Here is a 25614-nt window from a genome sequence, read left to right as displayed (position 1 = left end):
GTTAGATTTTTGTGAATTTTTTATATGAAAGATCAAAAGGATAAACAGTGCAGATTTTTTTCACAGCCTTATTTGCTCATATTTACCAAGAGTGCCAATATTTTTAGATAGCAAATGACATGGACCTGAACCTTTTTTCAACATACAATTTTGTGTTAAAATAATAATAATACAAAATACAAGTGTGTATTTAAGGTGCTGTGACTTCGGGGCCTCCTGCTGCCATGGGCCCCAGGGCTTAAGCCAAGGTTAAGCCCATGCATTAACGTGGCCCTGTCAATAGTTGTTTGTTGGTAACCAGTTGGTAATTTTTGCTTTTACTGATTATTCTATGGGTGGACATGCAGTAGTCTAACCTAATTTATGTCCTCATTTCCCCAACATTAATTTAAAGTCTATTTAAACAGATGTGTGTATGAATAACGAATGCAGACTCAAAGTTTATGTACTTCATTTATTTTGACAGAGAACAGAGAGAGGAAAAAAAAACAAATGCAATAATAAAATAAACTGAGACTTATTGCCACAGAATTGCAACGAAATTACAAGCCTAAATGACTTTTGTACTTAGACCAGCTTAACACCTAATGTCTTGAATTACATTTATTCATTTCATTTAATGCAATTTTAAGGATATATAAAATATATAAAATGGTTAATGACTTCATTATAATATACTCTTCAGAAGATCTACATATTTTTTCAAAAAATAATTATATTAAATTATAGCAAAAATGTCAAATTAATCAGTTAGCAAAAAGTTAAAAGTTACCAATTAAAAATGAATATATATAGATAGATATAGAATACAGAATGTGTGAAGGATAAGGAAGGCAAATTTTACCCTCATTGAATGGGTGGATAATAATTTTTTTTTTTAATTTTTAAAAAGGAAAAACAGACATAAAGCTCTTTTTCAGTTTTACGCTACATTTATTTTGTGTACATTAGATTGCCATTATTCTCTTATGTGTGTTGATATTGACAAATATACAGACTTCAGCAGATGTAAATATTCTTTCTCAGTTTTCATAAACAATACATAAACCCTACGTTGTATGTTTTGTTTTCAAAGTAAAGCTACTCAAAACCTATTTGTTAGTTGAGGATATAAGGTCATATTTGTTATGGCAATAAGTCTCAGTTTATTTTATTGTTGCGTTTTCTTTTCTTTTTTTCTCTGTTCTCTGTCAAAATAAATGAAGTACATAAACTTTGAGTCTGCATTCGTTATTCATACACACATCTGTTTAAATAGACTTTAAATTAATGTTGGGGAAATGAGGACATAAATTAGGTTAGACTACTGCATGTCTGCCCATAGAATAATCATTAAAAGCAAAAATCTGAAGAATCTGCCTGATCTGAAGAAGGAATTTACGGCCAGACTTTGAAAATATTATTTAAACACCTCTTTTAACGTAATTGAATACTATTTTAATGTAAATAAACACATTATTAACCGTTTTGTTTTTACATGTTAACATGTTAGTTACAATAAAAGTGTTAGGTAAGATAAATAAGGATAAAAAAATTTGGCCCCAGTTCAGTTTATAAATTAAAATAAATGTTAATGTTTTTTAAATATTACTTTTATTTTAAATTTTACAGCTGCCTTCTAAAAATGCTGCCATGTTACATTTAAAGATTGTGTGTGGATGCCAAAGTTTTTTTTTAAATAGTTAAATGACCTATATATTTTCAATACTTTAATCTAATTTGATCCCCACACTCAATATCCTTCCCCCAGCCCCTCAAATATGTTTCCCCATGAAACAAACCCAGATTTAGGGTTAATTTCCTTTAAGAGCTTTTGCAATTCACTTTCATAGAACTGCAGAGTGATACACATTTTTAAAAATGCAAATATTCTGTTGTTGCTCAAGTAATATGAGGTCATAACAACTGCATCTACAATAATTATACAAAAATGAGAAGAATGATGAAAAACAGCTTTAAATACAGTATGCATCTCACAGTCACAACCAAACTACCCATATGCTTTTGAGAAGTTGTCACCACTTGAAAACTCTTATTAAAGCTGAAATATGTAACTTTTTCTGTGTTAAAATACTTTCTCCTATCCCAGCTTAATATGCAGAGACAACTATAAGCGAGCCGTTCATATGTTCATTTTCTCAGAAACGGTATACACTGTTTCTGTTGTGCAATGAAAATGACTCTTTGTTTTGAGAGACCTGCCTCAACAACATTTCTCAAACAATGGTGTGAGTTGGGGGCGGGACTATCTCTTTGGTTGACCAACGACAGACGGGGGGTGGTCATCAGAAAGTTGTTTTGAAACAACGTTTACTTTTAAAATTCCGTTTGGTGGTGCAGAAATTACATCAGCTTTAAGTATGTTCTGAAGCAGCCATTAAAACATGACACATTTTCCATACTGAATTAAATTTATTATTGCATACATACAACATCAATTGCTTCGTACATAAATGTGCACCTTTGGTATGCACTTAAATTACTGAATTGCAGTTTTGTGGTTTGTGTATACATACATATAATATGGTTAATACCACAGACTTCTGTTCACTACTGGGCTAAAGCTACAAAGGAACATTAACTTAACAAAAGGAGTAAATTCCTATAAAACCTTGCTTCTCATAAATAACTAGCACTGGCATCAGATACTTTCATTATACAGAACACCTGAACAAATGACATTTAATGCCTTTACATTTGAAGTGGTTACATAGCATTGATCAGTCATCAAAGGAAAAAAATATATACCATCCATGGCCAGATACCTGTCTGAATTCAAGTGACGTTCACAGTTAGTGCTTTGGAATGCATTTTGGAATGGTTAACTCATTGCATTAATTCTCTCACTGGATGGCATTCTCCTGACCCCATCCTCAACAAAACCCCAAATGGAGGACCTGTGTTCTCAGTCTTTTTAGTGCTGTGATAATCAAAGATACAGTAAATCTGTAATGCTTTTGAAAACTCAACGTTTGATGTTAAAGTTTTACCTAAATGTAAACAAGGATTAAAAGTACAAGTAAAATACTTTTGCCACTGAAACACCCACACTTCTACCCTGAATAAATGACTTCATTATGCCCTTGAGGCACAATGATACAACCTGCACATAAAACTACGAGACGAACATAAGAAAAATGACTTGTTACACAAAAACAGTGCTGAGGGCTGTTCAACCATAATGCACCATTACAGTCTGGTATGCTAAAAATCAACATAGGCTGGAACATGATAAACTGCCTCAGAATCTTCTCACTTTTCACCAACAGAATGCGCTTTAAATCTTTAAAAGTTATAACCTTTAAAGGACCGTACAGAATGTTACTTTTAAAAAGCATGGTGACTCTGGGGTCAGCTGACTTGTAACAAACATGTTTGAATTCTTCCACATGACAACGCAAACTCGCAAGCACACTCGCACAGACAGCTAGTACATGTAAACCGACAGTGCACTCCAAAACACAGCACAGTATTCATCCACATAACAATAAATAGATTTATCAAGTACCTGTCCATTGAAATTAAAAAGTATGATTTAATTGAGCGAATAAGTACACATCCATTGCACGAAAGAAAGCCAGGATCCCTAATGGAGGAACCCACCAAATAAGACACACAACACATTAGTTAAATACAGCAGGTCTGTTGTGAGCTTTGGATCAGATGAACTGAAAGCACATATGTATATCAGGGTTGATAAATAAGAGGGGCAGCTAATGCCCTCATGCTTATGAAACAGATATGCTCTCCACTGTCCACAACCCCAATATCTCAAACTTTGGCTTCATCCTTTGTTTAAAAGCCTAAAAGACAGAGCTCTTCAGAGCACTTTAGATATGGCATGTATATGCTGCAAATATAGACACAATTCATAACCAGTTTACATTTGTCCCACTAGGAAGACATATAGAATCACCATGAATATGTATAGAAGATATATTTTTACAACTGAGACAGCCAAGCACAAGCACAGTTGGGGTGGGGTTGTGAACACCCAGAAAAATCAGACCCACAATTGAACTTTCATTACATACATCTATGTACTGTGCACACAGAGTGTTTGAACAACTATCTAAACATAGGCAATAGAAACAGGTGAAAGATACATTCATAATAAGATTAACGACAAAAATATCTGACCTCAGCTCACGGTCAAGCCCACTTTAACTGTTGCCGTGATGGCATAGAACAGGTCGGAAAGCCAGGCATTTTAAAGGAATGTTCCGGGTTCAATACAAGTTAAGCTCAATCAACAGCATTTGTAGCATAATGTTGATTACCAAAGAAAATATTTTCGCCATGTTTATTTAAAAAAAAAAAAAAATAAAGTACAAAATTGCTGTACACTTTCAATGTAAGTGAATGGGGCCAGCACAAAAACATTAAAATAGACATGGTTTCAAAAGTATAGCCACAAGATGTAAACATTATACGTGTTAACATGATTTTAGTGTGCTAAAATGGCTCATAGGGTTTACTTGCGATGCGTCATCATGGCAACGAAGTTGTAAAATTGGATATAACTTTACACTGATAAGGTTAGGAAGCAATTGTATCACAATAAAATCATGTTAACACATAATGTTTACATCTGATGGCTATACTTTTGAAAAAGTGTGTACTTTGAATATTTACGGATTGGCCACATTTACTTCCATTGTTAGCACCTTACTGTAAATTCTATTTTTTTTTTTTTTTTAAATAAACGAGGGACGATTTGAAAATATTTTTGTGGTTATCAATATTATGCCACAAATGCTGTCGATTGAGCTTAACTTGTATTGAACCAGGAATATTCCTTTAAATCTGTGTGTCTGAAATATATAAAAGCCTAGGTTTTCCTCATTTGTATTAGGGTTAGGATTTGTTGCAAGTGAGATGTGGAGTTTTTATTGCCCAATTATGAAGCTTGTACTAATAAATCTTAATATATTAAATCTGGCCATTAAACTGTAAAACTGTACACACATATGTGTGTATATGCAGGTTAATATGCAGATATCATGAAAAATATACTAATTCACTAAGAACTGTGTTGATATCCCCCTAGTTTGCTGTCTGCTTTGGGCAAAGAGAGGGCCTGGTAAATTCATTTCAGTCAAAACGGGTCAACACTTCGGATATCTCGCACTTTTATACAAACCATTCACATATTATAGATACACAATAATATACTCTCTCAGCTCCTTAATCCACCCTGTATCATCTCTCTGTGAATTCATTTATGGAAGGATTGTGGCCATTTTTAATGCTGGTATTAGTCCTTGATGAGATCGGAGGGGGGATTGTTGGAAATGAGGAGGTGGAAAGAGACGCCCAGTTGCTGTCTATGTCAAAGCCCGAGTTGGAGAAGCTGCTCTGGGGTTGAGGGACGGAAAGAGATGAGGCTGCCGGTATAAGCGGAGGTCCTGATTGAACCTTTCCTAACCGGAGAAAGTCTGAATCATCGTCAAACGTGACCCACTTCTGGGTCCGATTGGCTGGGGCCGGTGCTGCAGCGGGAATTAAGGGTTGCTGTCTACAGAAGGAAGGAGGAAGAGTAGAACTCTGAACCACAGCAGACATCGCCCTGTTCAGGCCAGGCTTGGTCACTTGGGTACAGAAATCGGGTGTGAGCGATCGGTGCTGTGAGGACAGCAAGCCACCGGTGAAGGGGTTGGTACTGTTGGGTCTGGGTTGGGCTTCAGCAAAGAATGGATTGGGGGATGCACGGAGGGTCTCCTGGGACTTGCTGCGGGAGGGAACAGGTGGAGGCAGAAAACATGGAGCGCTGCTGGTGTCTGGAGCTAAAGGAGGGCTTTGCAAGGAGGAGAAGAGGGAGATGGGCAATGTAGAAGAGGAAGAGTAGGGAGATGGGGTGAAGGAAGAGGAGGAGTGTGGAAGGGACATGGAGAATGATGTGTCCTGGAGTATGGACTGGGTGTTAAGCATGTCAAAGGGGTCTAGATTCCATTGTGCTTCTCTTTGGACTCCATTCTTGACCTGGGGAAATAAAACACACATAAGCTACAATATAATGGAGATTGAAAGTCAACATGAAATCAAAACTGACCCTATTTATTTTTATTTTGAATGATTCATCAGTGATATAATTACTAGGGCTGTGAATCGATTAATTATTATAATTTTTTTGTTTGACTAATTAACCAACTCTTTTGGGGTGCTGCCTGCAATTTTTCACACTCAAATTTAAAAGCTCACCATTTACACATATTGTGGACTAATTGCCAAAAATTGGTCAATTGTTTTCAGAACAACCCCCCAACATAAGACTCCAATTATTCATAAATAATATCATAATTATAATAATCTTACGATGAATAGAATAAAAAACAAATAAAAAAACTTGTAAGCAGGCAATTCTGGTTCTGTTTACTCCAAGAGGAAAATAAAGGAAAATTAATTTTTTTCAATCGCCTTCTGTCACAAAATGCTGATCTGAAATGTAGGTGGCGCTCTAACACATTTTAGCCCTCACGGATGTGCTCTTCCATAGACATTCAGTGTAATTTTCAGTTGATACATCACCCCCATTGTTTCATCGAATATCTCGGCCTCTGAGTGGACTCGAAGGCTCAATCTAGCTCTTAGAAAGCTGAGATCCTCCCCTTTGCGGTGATGTATAACATTTTATAGTCGATAAAATATGTTTCCGATGATTTGTTTAGCATGCTTTTCCTGCTGGACTGCATATTTTGTTTTGGACATCTAAGATATAACATTGAATTATTCACACAAGCAAGCTCACAGACAAGTAAAAAATGGCTCATTTTTTAGAAAACAGCTATAAAGTTTTTAGCTATTCAGGACTTCATATTTGATATCTTACAGATATCATATTACACTTTGTGTTTCTTTTGAAAATCTTTCAAACTGTGGTATTAGGGCAACAAAATAAACTATACAGTCGAATGCCTGAGAATGAGAGCTTACATTTGATATATGATTTGTCTATATAAGTGCTATTTGAAAGACTGTTATATTCATCTTAATATTTCTACCACAAGTCCTCTAGGTGGCGCTGATTTACGAGGCAAATGTTTTCAGGCCTTATTTTTGTTATTTTAAATAGCAAATACAAAACCTATGAAAAGTTCAGATTCTAAGCTTTCAAACGATACCACATATGACTGACTTATTTATTCGGAGCGAAAACGTTTTACGCGACATAGTGCCCCCTTTTGGACCCGAAGAGTTGAAGAGGTTAAATCGCACAGATTTCTGTGATTAATCGCTATTAAAATATAATCATAAATATATTTACTTTATACTTTGTCTCAAAGAACTTGCAAAAGCTTTTGACGTTTTTCAGTTTTTTGACATTAATTATAGGATCAAATTAGCAGATTCAATTCATATCAAGCTTTATTGGCAAGATTAACTTAAGTGTACATTGCCAATGCATTATAAGACACTATACATAGATGTAAAACAAAATTGAATGCTAAAGTTTGATTTGCTGAAGTTTATAACCTGAAAAACATTATTTTCTCTGGTTGCCGTTCTGTTTCTATCGCACACACGCTGCATCTCTCTTGCACGGTTTCGCTTTTGCCACTGATTCAGATGACAGTGAGTAAGCGTTTTCGGGCGATGTGAAGAGATGCGGCAGCTGACCCATATCTCTCCCACACCCGGCTCACCAGTTGCGTGTATAGTCTCAATTATCCATACAGTATATCCGCTCCCGTGTATATAAAGAACATGCGTCATGCGTAGTGAATAAGCATGCACTTCTCCACACAATCAGTTTCTGTACTAGGATGTGCAGTTGAGTTGAGCGTATACCTCCTGGAAATTTATATATGCGTATTTTAGCCACAGGAAGTGGGGAAGTGCAAAAAACTGCATTAAATTGCATTATTTATTTATTTTTAACACATTAAACAGTCAACTATTAATCACAGAAATTAATGCGTTACATTTCCCAGCCCTAATAATTACTTTTCTTCATCCAAGAAGCTCTATGAAACATCAAAAACACTTATAACAGATACCACTGATTAAAAACAAAAACAAACAATACCCAAAACAAATACAGATGACATTTTCCTTGAACCCCCTGTCAGTTCAACTTAATTACCCACATACGCCTAAAATAATTACGTTTTTTTTTTCTAAGTAGTGACACATTTATGTCAAGGGGTTCAAGTTATATTTCTGACACTGAAAATAAAACAGTCAAACAAAATATTACAAGAGGGGAAAAAAAACATTTATAACATGGAGGTTCCTGTAATGTATGAGCATCCCATACATGGTGACTACAGGCTATGGTGCGATGAAGACAATGTGGAGACTAAAAATTACTTAATCCAGTACCTGTCAACCTGAGGATTGCTCCTGCTAGTGAAAGAGAGAGACACATGAATCAAGAAAAGTGGGAAACATGACTACGAGAGCCACCTGATCAACTAGATATGATGAGTAGAGAAAAAGAAGATGCCCCTAAGTAAGCCTGGAAATTAATTGGCTAGATAACATTATTATTATAGACTTTATTGATCCAGGAAATGAAATGGAGGTAGAGACTGGTTTTCAGTTGAACATAATGGGTGCCTGCCTGCCCATAACTACACTACAGTAGTCACAATCAAATTCTTGTACTTAAATGTTTTAATGCATAATTCCTATACTACTTGTGTTATTTAATAGTTTTGATGACTTTAATGTTATTCTAAAATGTGGAAAATAGTAATAATAAAGAATGAGTAGGAGTCCAAATTTATGACTGGTAGCACTCTGATTGATTGATCGTGAACTTTGGGATCTGAATAAACCTTTTCCACTTTACACTTTTCAACAGTCAGAAAAAAACTGAGGGCTTGTGATCCAGAAATTAGGATAAAAGAGGATTCACCTGAGATGTAGGAGCAGCAGTAGTAGGTGCAGACTCAGGTGGCAGTGCATGGGAGGACCGGCTTCGAGGTGGAGGCTTGGGAGAGGCCAGTCCGGGCTGAGAGGCGGCAGAAGATCCAGCTAAAGGTGCCTGGGGGCCGCGGCGGCCGGCTGAGGCAACAGAGGTGCAGGAAAGGTGGGCTGCATTGGTGCAGGGAGCTGGGCTTGAATGGGTGAGGGCTGTTGCAGTCGGACCGGAGGCTGTATTGTAGACACAGTTGGGGGCTGCATGGGTGATATCATCTGAGGTCTCATGGGACCTGGCAGTGTGGGAGGTGGACCTGTTGGACAAACACACAGGGTAATTACATGTTTAAACACATTGTTAAAAGTGCAAAATATATGTATAAATTATGTATAAAGATGCTGTAAGCCATGTTAGCTGTTCTGGAACTTCCGTCAAACTTAGCCACCGATTCAGTGAGTTTTTGTTGTGTTTAGTATGTGGAATTGTGAGATTTGTGGCATTTAACGAACCCAGTGGCAGCTCGGACGGTTTGCTTGGGGGTTCAGAAATGGGTCGTGGTGCTCCAGGGTGATTATCAGGTGAGGGTCGAGGGGCCCCAGGATGCACCTCTGCTATGGGTCTGGGGGCCCCAAGATGAGCAGGAGGGGGAGGTCTGGCTTGAGAAGGGACGCTGATGACTCCTGCTCTAGGTGGGATCTTAAGCAAAACAAACACCTTCCTTTTAAACTGTGTTTTTCAAAATGAAAATGAACGTTCATGCAACATTAGAATAAAATATAGACAAATAGACAAATTTTCTTTATAATATTCATCTTATTTAGTCCACCCACCGGCCTTGGAGCACCTCCAGGGGCTGATCCACTGGCCTGAACTCGACCTTAAAAACAGCCAATTTCAATCAGACATTCAGTGGGAGTTATATAAACTCAAAATCACCTGACTTCAGACAACTTCAGGCCATTAAAATCTCAGATTGGAGAAATACTTGTCAAGTTAATCAAGCTTATTTTCTGATAAGCTTATTTTCAAGCTTATTTTCTGAAATTGGGTCTAGTAAAAAAAAGAGCTGTCCTATTACAGACGGGTTTAGCTCACCTATACTCTGATTCAGAGAAAACGAAGTGGCAAAATTGTAGGGATGTCATACAGTAAAATATCGAGTTTTGATCTGCACATTATTTTATCAATATATTTTTGAGACATCGATATATTAACATTAGCCCACATTTAAATGAGAAGCCTAATTTGCATTTTTTCCAATTCACTCAGTTGGCCTCTGTTTAACAGTCTGACACAATAGCGTTGGGAGACCACAAGAGGGTGATATAACATTTACTGAAGACGTTCGCGGGTAGGAAAAGGCACAGGTATCACACGCAGGATGTGTGGATATGGCGTAGCAGATGGCAGTCCAAAGTTACGAAGGTTTTGTACTTTTTCGAGAATGAACAAAGTGAGTTTGATGAGTTGGCAAGTTAGTGTATGAAACTGGTGTAACTGTGCAAACTAAATTATTAGAAATGGTGACATTTATTGAGCAATTTCTCTGTATGTAGCTAAAATAGGTCTTTCATTCAAGCTGTCAAACCACAAAAAGACATACTTGTAACTGAAAATACATTGTGTAGGCTCTATGAAAGATACTTATACACAATATACCATCCAGTAATGACTGGAGTAAACAAAATTTGTCCTTTGATAATGATTTGGGTCGAATTTAATGGAAAATTATGCGAGTTGAGCTCTGTGGTGCTGCAGAATTTCAGTGAGCGGTGGCATCCTGAACCTTCGTAGAAAATAATTGTTTTGAATTTTAGAATGCACCATGTCGTCCGCTAGATGCGTCCAGTGTGCGACCCCCTTTAATTTACCCTGCCGCTCACACTTTAACAAAGTTGTGTTGAGAAATAATACAAAAACTATTGTGCAACGAACAGCCCATTTATATCTATTATGAAAAAAATGCCGATCTTCAGGAAAATCTTCTGATTATCCATGTGTGAAAAAGGCATCGATCTCAAGACTACAAAATTATACTAACTACAAAATCCTCACTACTTCTTTTTTTTTTAATCAGCTTCAGTGTTGGGGTAGTTACATTTTTCTTTGCCTTTGTAGGGCAGTGGAGGGGGCCTAAATACTGTATGTTCCTCAATGAAATCGGATGTCTGTTAAAGGTGTTTAACGTTATTTTGGAGGGTTGATTGAAAGGCAGAGTGTGTAGGAACTCACCAGGATCTGCCCGTGCTAATGCTGGGCTTTTTTGTCCTTTTGTCAGCATGAGGAAAGAAATTAGTCAAAATGATTTACTGTTTTGCTGCACACATTACAGTCTTCAGCTAGGGAGATAATGCATCTGATCTATTTGCAGAAGACAAGTCATTAGAAGGTTTGTCTATATAGTCCTTACCTGCAGGACAGATCATCTCTATCTTATTCAATTACAAAAGCTAATTCACCTGTCAACCCACCCACACAGGAAAGCTAAATCCAAATAAGTGGAACAATTGAGACTTGATGTGCTGAAGTTGACACATTTTGGGAGTAAATTAACCAACAAATGGCTTACTTCTTGTTGGCTTTGCATATTAAGAAGTTTAACAACCATAAACTACACACTTCAGCTTTAACAAGCAAGTTAGTTTAATTCTGTTAGCAAGCACAAAAGGTCTCAATTGACAGGTCACTATACACAAGAGCAAACACTGCAAGAACCTAAAATCTAAATCTTTTTAGAAATTACCTTCATAATCAGTCAGATCAAAGTCTAGATTGAGAGGCTCAGCAAAGCCTTTGAAAGAAAATTGAATAGTTTCCAAAACATATGACATCAAGATCAAAATCAATACCCTCAAAACAATGCAAAAAATGCTCTAGAACGCTCTAATTTGTAGAAACCCACACAGCAAAATACAGCCACAACAGCAGCACTTGCACTATACATTTAACACTATAATTTGATTTTTACTCATTTAAAAGGCCAACGTTACATGCTAGCATAAAGCATGAATAAAAAGTACCAAACACAATACAAAACTGCTACATTGTGCATTAGATGGCAATCAAGCCCACTGAGCTCATGTTCAGTAAATGTTCAGCTGCTAAAACACACTGCTGATGAATTTACATTATTACCTGCTGAATCTTTCCTAACAGGAGTAGGACTTCTCCCTCCTTTAGAAATAGCAGGGAATTATGAAATGAATGAAATGCATTATTATTAAACAAAAAGACAAGTGAAATCAGAATATGGAGTATAGTTTCTTATGGAAAAATAATTTAGATTTGAAGAGTACTTATTTGGTTGTGCATTTTAATCCTGAAAAACTTGAGGGCTTTTAGGTTCAGACCATTAGGTTAAATATGTAACCCTCATGTAAGCATTTACAAACACTTTACAACTGTACCTGAGGGTGGTGGTGGGCGCTGTGGAGGTGCAGGTCGAGCTGGTGGTGCATTAGGGCGTGGTGGAGGGGGGCGTTTTGGCTCTAGTCCCTGAAATGAGAGAGCTCCGGCTGGCTGACCATCAACAGGAGAACCTGAAGAGTAAAAAAACATCTCATTATCGCATGTGTCAAACTAGAGGACAGCACTGGAAACCATACTGATGTTTAAGAACACAAACACACTCTAAGGGCTCAGTAACCACTGAAGTACATCAGCAACACCTCTGCAAGCTGCTCTCTTTACCTGCCAGTTCCCTTCTACTGGTCGCTGGACTTAATCCTCCTTTTTGCAGTGTGAAAACAAAAAGAAAATTAATTAAATTAAATTGACTAAAATAAATAAAAACACAAAAAACTGTATACACTTCCTTTTAAACCTAGTAAGGCGTAAAGGAAAATGAATTAATCAGTATTGTTTTCTTTGCTGTTATAACCTTTTCTTTTTTTATAGACCCCATGAAATAGCTTGACAAGCACGGTTTCCTTCCCTTTGTTGACGTATTTCATACTGAAACAGGAAGTTTGTTCTAAAGCCAACGGCTAACATTTAGTTTATGTCACTTGCTAGTCAGATGCAGGTATTAAGTGGACATTGCCACTCTATAGAGCATTTTATTGGACAACATTTTTGATACATCCACATGTGCAAGATGAGTCATTTATATTTTCTGTTTTTTTTTTGTTTAGTTTTTTTTTTTTAGAAGAGAAAGTATGACCATGTTTACATGCACTTGAGAAACAGTTTTATTCCAGGGTTTTTGCAATAAGTGGCATTTTGACGCTGTAAACACATAAGCGGCGTTCTTACAGGTTTTCGAGGAGTGCGCATGTGAGTGAACAGACAGCCCAACAACAAGCCAACACAGTGGAAAGAATTCAACATTTCTGGGAGTGCAGTGAGGAAAGCACATACACTACATGCTATGCCAATTTATAAACGGCAATGTAAAATACCAACTGTCCCTCACGTTAGCATATATGTGCTCGTACACTGGGGGAATCCCAGAGTTTTACATAAGAGTGAAACCCCACTATTGAAGCTCAATTTCGCGGCAGGTCGCGATAGAAAGTTAAGGAAACAAACAAAACAACAACTCTGGAATACCTGGAATTAAAGCGAAGCAACGGAGAATAAAATTGCAAAGTCTTCCTTGGATGCCATGTTTGTTATTTCTGTGTAGAATGTTGCTTAAAGACTGAGCCGCATGAATACGGGAGTAAAGAGAAAGCCGGTAACAAAGTCCACGTAAACGCATTCACTGATTTTGAGCCTTATGCAGCTTTCTCACAATAAATGGCTTTCTGGTGTCCATGTAAACGTAGTCACTGTTAATTTGAAATGGATAATGTATATTTGCTTTAAGGTATTTTTACCCACTTTTAGGAGTACGCTAGCATATAGATGACCTTTAAGCAAACAGACAAGGACTAAAATACATTTTGATGGGGTTTTCATGGGGACTTCAACAAAGCAAAAAAATAACACAAATCCCTTGTGTTATAGATGAGAAATTTTATATATTCATGTTTTTAAATGAGGGTTTGCTCATAACAAGTAAAGTACTAGCACTACCCTGTGGTGGTCCAGCAGTGCGTGCAGTGGCTCTGTTGGGCCGGATGGGGGGTGCAGGCTCTCCATGGGTAGGAGAGGGGCAGGGGCTGCTGCGAGGGGAAGTGGCGGGTGATGCACTAAGATCCATGCCCGCTCCTGGCTGCAGGTGCTGGGGTAAGATATCCTCAACCTCCTCGTCCACATCACCTGTCAACATGGAAATAAAACACACTGTGTACTAACAACAAAATCTTCTAGTTTTTGTTTGGTATCTTCTTCTACAAGTGTAACTCCATATTGTGAAAGTCCCAGAGGCTCATGTAAAGATCACATTGGTAAAGTATTAGGAGATAAGTAAAAGAATAAAAAGAGACATTCATGAGGTTTCAAGTGGCAGAGCTGATAAAGCACATTAATAACTGAAATTAGAAGCATTTAAAGAAATGGTTCACTTCAAATGAACTTCCAGTCATCATATCTCATATGTTTCATGCACTAATGAACAAGCAAAGGAAAGCCAAGCCAGAAGTCAAGATTTAACGGTAACACTTTACAATAAGGTTCCATTCGTTAACATTAGTTAATGCATTAGGTAATGAACAATTAACAATATTTTTTTTTTACATCATTTATTAATCTTTGTTTATTTTAGTTAATAAAAATACTATTGTTCATTGTTAGTTTCTGTTAGTTAACAGTGCCTTAACTAATGTTAACTAATACAACATTTGATTTAAAAAATGTATTACTATATGTAGAAAGTAACATTAACAAAGATTAATAAATGCTTAATAAGTATTGCCATAGTTCACATTAACAAATGGAACCTTATTGTAAAGTGTTTATGATTTAACTGTAAAATAAGTCAAAATTCGGCTTGTTTCTCACCTAAACCTATTGTATGTCTTGAGATGACTTGGAATGGGATGCACTCAAATCGCATGGACTATTTTTATGACACTTTTGGGTGTTTTTTAACATTCACTATCAACTGCCATTGTATGAAAATCAGAGAACGAGACATCCTTTAAAATTCCACCTTTTGTGTTCCACAGAAGAAAGACATACAGATTTGGAAAGAGTAAATTATGACAGAATTTTCATTTTTGGGTGAACTATTCCTTTAAGCTATGATATAAACTAGTATTACACAATTTGACAACACATTTTGATACCAAGTAACTAAGACAGGTTACATACCTTCCATGTCATACTCTTCTCCCATGTCGGAATTCTCTGCCAGCAAAGTTGAGCTGGTGGAAGTTGGGATGCTCCCGCAGATTCTCTCCACACTCATTTCCTCTTCTAGACTCTTTATCCAGCCAGGACTTCTCAAACGGACGTCTATGATCTTTCCATTCACCTGCATTCAGACACAAAGGGAAGGATAGATGAGCCCTCTTTTTTCATCAATATCTTGATACTGAACTTGAATTAGTATCCAGTTCTCAAACACAAACTTTCTTATCAGCATCTAAGAAATCTGTTTAAAAGCATGAATTTAATTGCAACTTACAGTGGAGGCACTCAAGGAGAGAGCAGCCAGAGCTGAGTAGCCCTCTAAAAATGTCACCCACATTTTTTCCTCAACAAACCTGTTTAGGAAAATAATTAGTTTTAAAAGAGAAATATTTGTACTTGATGCAAAAATGATGCAAGTACAAAACTTGAAAGAGTATTGACATGACAACAGACAATGGAATTATACCTGATAAGAATAACCTCGCCAAAGTTAGCAAACTTATCCAGCAGTTCGTCAATCAAAGCATCATCAAAGAAGTCATCGGGACCAGACGAGCAGAGAGAGACGAGGATGGTGCCATCAGGTGGACCCTGCATGGCGATCACATCTTTATACACCTGATGTCTGGCCTCTGGATCCACCTCCAGTATGTCCACATCAATTATGGCCACCACAGGCCTGCAAGAGATGGATGTTAAGGGCACTAGAACATAAAGTTCCCACCCATAAATATATTAATTAATATACATATTATCTATATACTCATATATTAGAACAATTACTTGCAACAAAAAAAAATTCTACTGTATAGACCATTTCAAGAATGTAAACAAAATCAAAGGAATTAGAATGGTCCAAACGTATTTCCGGATCATTTCAACAAAGTCTCTTTTTCTGTCTTTGGAACGCTTTTGGGCAGTTTGGGCAGCTATTTTTCTATGTAAACAAGCATCATGAAAGTGCAGTCAAGATTACGATAAAAGAACCTATTTCAAATAAGAAGTAAACTCTGATAACACTGTGTGGCAGGGTGAGCAAGAGATGGGCACAGTGGGTGTGGCTTCAGGCCTCGGAGAGGCATTCATTTAAAATGTTCAAAGTAAAGGGGAATCTGGGGCCTTCGCGGTGGTAAGGGCCACGTAAAGGAAGAGTAGTGAAGACAGGGAAAGGTCCAGGTGATAGTGGGTGGGATCATAGCGGCTGTGACACGCTCCCTTTCTTGGTCCGAGGTGCGTGGGGTGGCGGCTTCACTCGAGCGGCCAGCTTCCCTGTGCTTCAGAACTTGAGGGGAATAGCGGGCTGGCATCCTGGCCCGTCAGCCACGACGCGTGATCCAATCCTTGGCATCGCATCTAACTTGCGCCGAGGTCTCTCAAGGAGAGGCGCGCTCTGTGTTTGAAGGCAACAGTGATGTGGCTCTTCATTGGGTTCAGGTGCCGCCAAATGGGAAAAAGTCACTGTGGGTGGCGATGATCCACGGGAGGGGTGTGTCGTTCTGCCACAACTGGTATAATAAATACTGCGTCTTTAACTCAGATTACGCTAAAAAAATTTGCTGTCTTGTATAGCTAATGCGCATGCACATTCTCCCGCTGATTGACAGGCGATTTCTGCAGGACTTCCTTTCTACATCCGTTGGGCGTTCAAACTTGTCCCATTCATTTTAATAGAAGTGGCCTATCTCTGCTAAATAGTCTCGGTTTTGACAAGCAGGAAATGTTCATGGAACAATGATGTCACTTGACATCACCAACAAACAGTCTTTGAAATGGTCTATATACATGTATGTGTGTGTATATATATATATATATATATATATATATATATATATATATATATATATATATATATATATATATATATACACACACACACGCACACATACACACATCAGATGAGAAGCATATTTAGTGCTTTTAAATGTCATTGAATTTGCTTGGGCGGCCGCAAAAAAAAAAAATACATTTAATTGCCGGAAAAACCCATGCTTCTTCAATTCTCACAGTCTCACGTGAAACCCTGCTCACTGATAGATAAGCCCAGTAGCCCACGCCACACACATAGAAATTTACATATCATGAAATACATGAAAGAGCACAATCTCTATCAACTGACACATTTTTTTGAATGCCACTTTGGTGAATTAAAGTACCAATTTCCTTCCAAAACAGCAAAATCTGTACATTATTCCAAACTTTTGGCCGCCAGTGTACGTGTGTGTATGTGTGTGTGTGTATATATGTATTTATTTTTACTGTGAATTAATTAATTAACAATTTAATTCTGGCCCCCTGCAGTACCTATGAGGACACCCATCAGGTTGAAAACCACTTCCCAAGAAAATCAGGTATAGTAAACTTTAAAGGTTGGTGTTCTGTATTTAGTACAGTATCTCTCACCTATGATCAGAGGTCTTCAGTTCTGCTCTGCCATAATACTTGAGGTCTCCAGGGCTCCATGGGTACTGATCTTCCTCATTCACTTGGGCTCCTACTACATTTAACTCCAACTCTTCAGCTGTAATACACACACAAGCAAAAAAACTCAAGCATCTCTTAAACTTAAACAGTCTAAGAAAGTGCAGGCATGTTGAAGGATAAATGTATTTTTTCTTTTTGATTGCCAATATAAAAAGTGCATGACAACTACATTTTAGGGTTGGTTGGCATTTAAAGATCTGTTTTGACATCTGAATGAATGCAGATGCCATTCCATCATAATCCTCACCAGTTTTATCAAAGTTCCACTTTCGTCTCTTCCAGAGCACACGATCGGTCCAGGCTGGTGTACGGCACTTCTCACTGGTGTCGTAGTCCTCTGAAAACAGGTCATATTTGTAGGTGGGGGCAAAATCCAGCTTCCCTTCAATAAAGCCCCTGAAAACCTGAAATATTAATAAAAAAAGAAAGAAAAACAAAATGGTTCAGAAGAGCAGAGAATTAAAAAAACAGTGTATATTTTGGGGTTTTCCTGATATACCTGTCCAGCATTCTTCTGCTCCACCAGTTGATCTCCAGCAATCAGTGCGTCCCAGTTCTGCTGTCTGATCAGTTCTTTCACCTCTTCATTTGGCAGATTTATCCGGTAGTTAAAATCTCCACACCAGAATACATAATCATGGGAGTACAGCAGACGACCCTAATAATGAAATAAGGTGGTCATAAACTGAACAAACTGAACAGTAACAGACATTTATTACAATGCTTACCATGGGGAAGGATAGTTTGCGTGCAATCTCGTTGTAGTCGTCATTCCTTTCTTTGACCTGTGATTGGCCTGCGGCAAAGTGCGAGCATACAAAGCAGATACTGGTGGTGTGGAAGAGCATGCGGATGGCCACACCTCCTTTATTGCCAGTGGCTCCACCCATTCCAGTCTTTACAGTATCCACAGCAACATCCCTATTGTAAGAAAATGACAAAGAATATCAGAATAGAGAGTAACAGTGACTGCCCACTTTTTTAGCAGGCTTGATTCTGGAAGTATTTTTCCCATTCATTTTCTCCATAGGTTTTGCAAAAAAAATAAATGTTGTAAAGCATTGAGCATATTTAAACAAGCATATACTGTTCATTGGTAAAATGATGGCACAGGTGTGTGAATATACCTGATGAAAGGTGCATGCTGAGGCCGTATGTAGACGAACAGACACACCCCCACCAGCTGCTCAGAAGCCAATAGCACATATCTCTGATCTCGTGAGATGTTCTTCTGCAGCTCTGCAGCCCACAGCTTCTGATTAGTGGTGCTGCCAATGAGAAAAAGGAAATTAGATAGTCTCTACAGAAATGAGAGCAAGAAAATGTTACAAATACATATTTAACTTTAAATACTAATGGAAAGAAACACAGACCAAAAACCACAGGGGAATTTACCTCCGCTTACTGTGTAATTACCACCAGTGAAATCTCTTGACGTCACATCAGTTATTACCTTGCACTGACGATATTGCCAGCATTCAGCTCCACCATTTCCTCAAAGCCAATGGCAAAGATGTCCACAGGATTGGATTTACTGTCTGCAGGATTCAAATCAGTCAAAAAGAGACAATGAAGCATGATGTCATTTGTTTTGTTTTTTTTCAACAATAAACATTCTTATAAAAATTATATTTTTGATATATGGGTGTTTCTTCAACTTCGGGTAAAATTCATGTCCCAGGGGTTGAGTTCAACTTTCTTTTTTTGTTTGATGAGGGTCACAATGGAAACTTTTACCAGGCCCTTCAACCTTTTTTTTATAGGTACTTCTCAAATGCCTTTTATGTATCTATAGTTTTAGCCTTGTCCTAGACCCAAACTCTCAATTTTAAACTATGGAAATCTATTATTAAAATACAAATTATCCCATGTTTAAAACTAAGACCATTTAAACAAAGAATGCAAAAAACATTAACCTTTTAAATATTTATTGTGTGAAAATTATGACTGTCCTATAGTTGTGCCGTCATTTCCACCACACCAATTTTTCCCCTAATAAAGTTTTTTTTATAAAATTAGTTTACTTGTTATCCAAGTTGGCAAAAGTGTCAGTGAAGAGCGTGCTTGAGCTGAAATATGAAAAAAGTGACATTTGAAGGAAACAAAGAAAAATCAAGGTAAATATACCTTATTTTTATATTTTCATTGGGCATAATTTCCAATCAAGCTGTAATATTTCCCAATTAGGCAAAAGTGTTAAAATAATATTTCATTGTGTGTATTTAAGATTAATAAAATGCTAGCTATGAAATTAGCCTGAGCAAGATGTAAAAACAAAAAAAGTCCCCATTTTTAACACCATCATTTCTACCAGGGAATTCTATTAGATGCAAAACAGAATTTGAGATGTGATTGAAATGACACCATGGTGGGAATTTTCATGGCTTTCAGAAAAAAAAAGACAAAAATGACAAATCTTTTGTGATGCAAGTAAGGCTGCAACTAATAATTAATAGGACGATTAATGCTGCCTTCATGTGCTCTCGGAATTATCCTAATTCCTACTTCCCAATTTTGAAGTTCATGTGCTTTATTGTCGGAAAGAACATGAAACATGGATGACGGCAGGTTCAGACATACATATATTTTGAGGAAGGTGTACTTTGACAGCATAATACATATTACTCAGCATGCTGACGATAATGGAATTTTGGTCAGATACAAGCTACAGGTGTATCTCAATAAATTAGAATGTCGTGGAAAAGTTCATTTATTTCAGTAATTCAACTCAAATTGTGAAACTCGTGTATTAAATAAATTCAATGCACACAGACTGAAGTAGTTTAAGTCTTTGGTTCTTTTAATTGTGATGATTTTGGCTCACATTTAACAAAAACCCACCAATTCACTATCTCAAAAAATTAGAATACATCATAAGACCAATAAAAAAAACATTTTTAGTGAATTGTTGGCCTTCTGGAAAGTATGTTCATTTACTGTATATGTACTCAATACTTGGTAGGTGCTCCTTTTGCTTTAATTACTGCCTCAATTCAGCGTGGCATGGAGGTGATCAGTTTGTGGCACTGCTGAGGTGGTATGGAAGCCCAGGTTTCTTTGACAGTGGCCTTCAGCTCATCTGCATTTTTTGGTCTCTTGTTTCTCATTTTCCTCTTGACAATACCCCATAGATTCTCTATGGGGTTCAGGTCTGGTGAGTTTGTTGGCCAGTCAAGCACACCAACACCATGGTCATTTAACCAACTCTTGGTGCTTTTGGCAGTGTGGGCAAGTGCCAAATCCTGCTGGAAAATGAAATCAGCATCTTTAAAAAGCTGGTCAGCAGAAGGAAGCATGAAGTGCTTCAAAATTTCTTGGTAAACAGGTGCAGTGACTTTGGTTTTCAAAAAACACAATGGACCAACACCAGCAGATGACATTGCACCCCAAATCATCACAGACTGTGGAAACTTAACACTGGACTTCAAGCAACTTGGGCTATGAGCTTCTCCACCCTTCCTCCAGACTCTAGGACCTTGGTTTCCAAATGAAATACAAAACTTGCTCTCATCTGAAAAGAGGACTTTGGACCACTGGGCAACAGTCCAGTTCTTCTTCTCCTTAGCCCAGGTAAGACGCCTCTGACATTGTCTGTGGTTCAGGAGTGGCTTAACAAGAGGAATACGACAACTGTAGCCAAATTCCTTGACATGTCTGTGTGTGGTGGCTCTTGATGCCTTGACCCCAGCCTCAGTCCATTCCTTGTGAAGTTCACCCAAATTCTTGAATCGATTTTGCTTGACAATCATAAGGCTGCGGTTCTCTCGGTTGGTTGTGCATCTTTTTCTTCCAAACTTTTTCCTTCCACTCAACTTTCTATTAACATGCTTGGATACAGCACTCTGTGAACAGCCAGCTTCTTTGGCAATGAATGTTTGTGGCTTACCCTCCTTGTGAAGGGTGTCAATGATTGTCTTCTGGACAACTGTCAGATCAGCAGTCTTCCCCATGATTGTGTAGCCTAGTGAACCAAACTGAGAGACCATTTTGAAGGCTCAGGAAACCTTTGCAGGTGTTTTGAGTTGATTAGCTGATTGGCATGTCACCATATTCTAATTTTTTGAGATAGTGAATTGGCGGGTTTCTGTTAAATGTGAGCCAAAAGCATCACAATTAAAAGAACCAAAGACTTAAACTACTTCAGTCTGTGTGCACTGAATTTATTTAATACACGAGTTTCACAATTTGAGTTGAATTACTGAAATAAATGAACTTTTCCACGACATTCTAATTTATTGAGATGCACCTGTATTTTCATGGTGTAAAAATGTACAAAATGCATCAAATGGTTGCAGCTATACATAAATGAATATTACCGAAACTGCAAGTGTTAACAATTAGCTGTATTTAGAAAAATTAATAAAATGTGTCATTCACTACAGAAACTGTACTCTCCTCTGCCATGTTGAAGGTTTAGGACTCCTCCCATCTCGGAAACTCGGGTATCAAAATTGTCTCCGAGTTTCCCAGTTGTAATTACAACTCTAGGGGTAGTTCATGTGCAACTTCCGAGAGGGAAACTCGTTTTTACGATAATTCCGATAGCACGTTTAGGCACCATTATTGACTATTCAGGCAATTATTGCAACGATTAATCATTAACTCTTAACCGACAATTCAGTTGTGCCTTGAGTTAAGAGGTTGTATTAAACATGTGTTACTAAAAATATTTCCCGATGTTTTTACGGCTTGTGTGGTGACACATGCTGCAGCACGTGCTAAAAGTAAGGAGGAAGGCTCTGGTGAGAGGGAATCTCTTAAGCTTAATGCTTTTCCGCTGGATGTCTCACGAGAGGATCTGGTGAAGACTTTAAAGCCTTTGTTTGAACGTGTTCACAATGATGAAGGTGCAGTGCAGGGCTACCTTTTTCAAGACTACGTTCTTTTGAGGAAGTGGCTCCCAAAGAATTCGTTGAATGATTGCGTAACTCAGATTTTGGTTCCTGCTCCGCTGTGCTTGGTTGTAATGAGAATCGCTCATGATGATGTTGCTGGCCATGTGGGTGTTAAAAAAAAAAAAAAAAACTTAAGATTGTGTTACTGTATTTGTTTTGGCCACATCTCAAGAGAGACATTTCACAATACACTGAAGTCGATGCAAAGCCATTTGAGTATTTCATTTTGGATTGCGTGGGTCCTCTGCCTTGGTCTAAATCCAGACTGTAACGTGCCAAGCTACTCGGTATCCTACTGTCTATCCGCTTAGGTCCATTACAGCTAAATCGATCATGAAGGCTCTCTCTCAGTTTATTTCATTTTTCGGTATTCCGAAAATCATTCAAACTGACCAGGGCACTAATTTTACCCCGTGCCTTTTCACAAAGGTCTTGCATCAGCAACATATTAAACGTAATACGTCTTCCGCTTATCATGCACAAAGTGAGGGGGCTTTGGAACGATTCCACCAAACTCTGAAGTCCCTATTGCGAGCGTTTTGTGTGGAGTTGTCACGTGACTGGGAAGAGGGGTTGCCCTGGTTACTATTAGCCGCTAGAGAAGTTGTTCAGGAGAGTACTGGTTTTAGCCTGAACAAACTTGTTTTTTGGACATACAGTAATAGGCCCATTAGCCTGCATGATAACTGGTCTCAAAACGATCCTCCTGAATCTTTAAATGAGTATGTGTGTGGGTTTAAACGTCGACTTTATGAGGCTGGAAGACTGGCCAAAGAAAATTTGTGTCAGTCCCAAAAGAAAATTAAGTGTTAATTTCTTTCTGTTTTTATTAATCTGCTGTTCTCTTTTGTTGCCAGGGGCCCATGGTGCCAGACTAGATTGCATACCTGTTTAATAAGATGACCATGCCTCACCAAGTTGATCTGAGTAACCCGTTGGATTGTTTTAAGGGGGAGGGTGTGACGGCTGGAGCCGTATGGTTTGGGTGTGTAGTTTTGTGGTGTGTTGTATGTCCTTTCTCAGTTTCTCTCTCTCCCTCTTTCTCTCGTTGCCCTCAGGTGTGCGCATCCGGATGAGCTAATTGCCAATGGGGCACACCAGCGTGCAGTGTGTTCTTCGGCTATATAAGATGGAGGTTTCCTGGTTGAAGGATGCTGAGTGATGAGCAGTTTTGAGCTGTGCTACCTTGCTCACGGGTTTTCGGGCGTGTTGACTCTTCTCCTGGGTTCTCCACTGCAGTTGGAGTGGGGAGTTTGTGGATATTGATCTTAAAACTCCAGAGTTCGTTGTTCTTCTAAATACAGCGTTGTCAATAAAATATGCCTATTTCTCCTTACACCAGTCTCCCCGCATCCTTTGTTACATTTTGGTTTTAAAGTGTAACACAAGTAATATGTGTAATGTTTATATATATATTTGAATTTTTCTAGCTGTTGTATTTCTATGAGTACTAGAAGCTTCTGTTAACAAAGCCAAATTCCTTGTGTGCATGACACACTTTGCCAATAAAACTCTTTCCTAATTTAATAAAATCTGCATCAGCACATACCTTGGAATTCTGGGTGCCCGGCCTTCTTAGGTGCATCCAGTAGCCAGTCATTGAGTGTGTGGTTACGAAATGCAATGCTACGGAACTGCTTGCCCCCATTCACGTTCCAAGTCCCCACACACACTCTGATCTTCTTGGGACGTGTGTACTTGTAATGGTTCTGACACATACCAAGCAGGACTCTGGGAGATGCTAAAAACAAAGAGACAAAACTGGCAACTTCTTATCAAAGACCAACAATAAACGGCTTTATGAGTGTATAATTAAACTGAAACAATATCTTAATCATGACACTAATAGCCACAGAGAAAATACACAAATTTACCAAACTATTGAGAATGTGACATTGACCAAACTAATTTGAGACACACAAGACGGATTTAAAGACACCATAAAATGGGGGCCTGGGTACCTCAGTGGTAAAATACGCTGGCTACCACCCCTGGAGTTCACTAGTTCGCTAGTTCGAATCCCAGGGCGTGCTGAGTGACTCCGGCCAGGTCTCCTAATTGGCCCTGTTGCTAGGGAGGGTAGAGTCACATGGGGTAACCTCCTCGTGGTCCCTATAATGTGGTTTGTTCTCGGTGGGGCGCATGGTGAATTGAGCATGGTTGCCGCGGTGGATGGCGTGAAGCCTCCACACGCGCTATGTCTCCGTGGCAACGCGCTCAACAAGCCACGTGATAAGATGCGCGGGCTGACTGTCTCAGACGCGGAGGCAACTGGGATTCGTCCTCCACCACCCAGACTGAGGCGAATCACTATGCAACCACGAGGACTTAGAGCACATTGGGAATTGGGCATTCCAAATTGGGAGAAAAAGGGGAAAAATCCCGCCCCCCCCCCCCCAAAAAAAAGACACCATAAAATGGCTTTCATGTGGAGATGTATTTTCATTTGAAAAAAGAAGTTTGGTCAGGCTTGTCCCTTTTTATATAGCCAAAAGCATTTAGTTCTGTTACAGACATGAACCCTAACTCTTTACTTTGTGTGAATAATGGTGGCTAATTGGTGGCAAATGGTTTTAGGGGTAGGGGACATTCTCATTTTAGAGAGCAGTTTATTGGACAAAAATGTGTATATGCCGTAAATGCATAATGAGTGATCCATAATTTTGTCTGTTTTCTGGGAAGAAACAGACTGCAATTTTTAAATGCGTATATATCCAAGTCTTTTAAGCATACACTAGCATGTAAATGGCTTCAAACTTAACAGACATGAGGGTCTTTAATTCTGTCTCTGAATGTTGGACAAAAGATATGACTTATTCAATACAAAACTTTATAACAAATTACGATATGAGGGTGATAAAAATGGAAAAAAAAACACTCAATGTCAGAAGTGCCAAAATAAACATTGCAAAACGACATCATAGCACAAAAGCCATAAACAGTAATGGATTTATGACTGGTGTGTGTGTATACTGTACCTGACTGTAAAATGGGCTCAGTGACTAACATTGCAAGCAATAAGGAGAGAAAAAAGAAAGGGAGAGGGTGAAGAGAGAGAGAGAAGTTAACAGTTAGACAGACAGCCGTTAGACAGGTAACAGCATTAATCCTCACTCTGATCTCACACCCAAA

At 38.2% G+C, this 25614-nt stretch overlaps 1 protein-coding gene across 1 annotated transcript in view; it reads right to left on the bottom strand.

Moving 5' to 3' along the window:
• Positions 1-2392: 2392 nt before the first annotated feature.
• The window catches only part of LOC127433723 (synaptojanin-1-like), a 40558-nt gene continuing 17336 nt past the window's right edge, over positions 2393-25614 (bottom strand). The window contains 22 exon segments of the mRNA XM_051685879.1: positions 2393-5982; positions 8861-8995; positions 8998-9179; positions 9376-9562; positions 9697-9743; positions 11099-11134; positions 11610-11657; positions 12002-12040; positions 12274-12405; positions 12557-12595; positions 13886-14071; positions 15065-15227; positions 15381-15459; positions 15573-15785; positions 17507-17624; positions 17835-17991; positions 18087-18245; positions 18316-18508; positions 18715-18855; positions 19041-19125; positions 24032-24223; positions 25461-25484. Of these exon segments, the coding sequence (XP_051541839.1) occupies positions 5203-5982; positions 8861-8995; positions 8998-9179; positions 9376-9562; positions 9697-9743; positions 11099-11134; positions 11610-11657; positions 12002-12040; positions 12274-12405; positions 12557-12595; positions 13886-14071; positions 15065-15227; positions 15381-15459; positions 15573-15785; positions 17507-17624; positions 17835-17991; positions 18087-18245; positions 18316-18508; positions 18715-18855; positions 19041-19125; positions 24032-24223; positions 25461-25484 (3335 nt within the window). The 3' untranslated portion in view covers positions 2393-5202.

Source organism: Myxocyprinus asiaticus, chromosome 43, assembly GCF_019703515.2.
Source record: "Myxocyprinus asiaticus isolate MX2 ecotype Aquarium Trade chromosome 43, UBuf_Myxa_2, whole genome shotgun sequence".
Taxonomy (NCBI): Eukaryota; Metazoa; Chordata; class Actinopteri; order Cypriniformes; family Catostomidae; genus Myxocyprinus; species Myxocyprinus asiaticus.
Note: the sequence above shows the minus strand (reverse complement) of the source record. Positions and strands in the feature narration are given on the sequence as shown.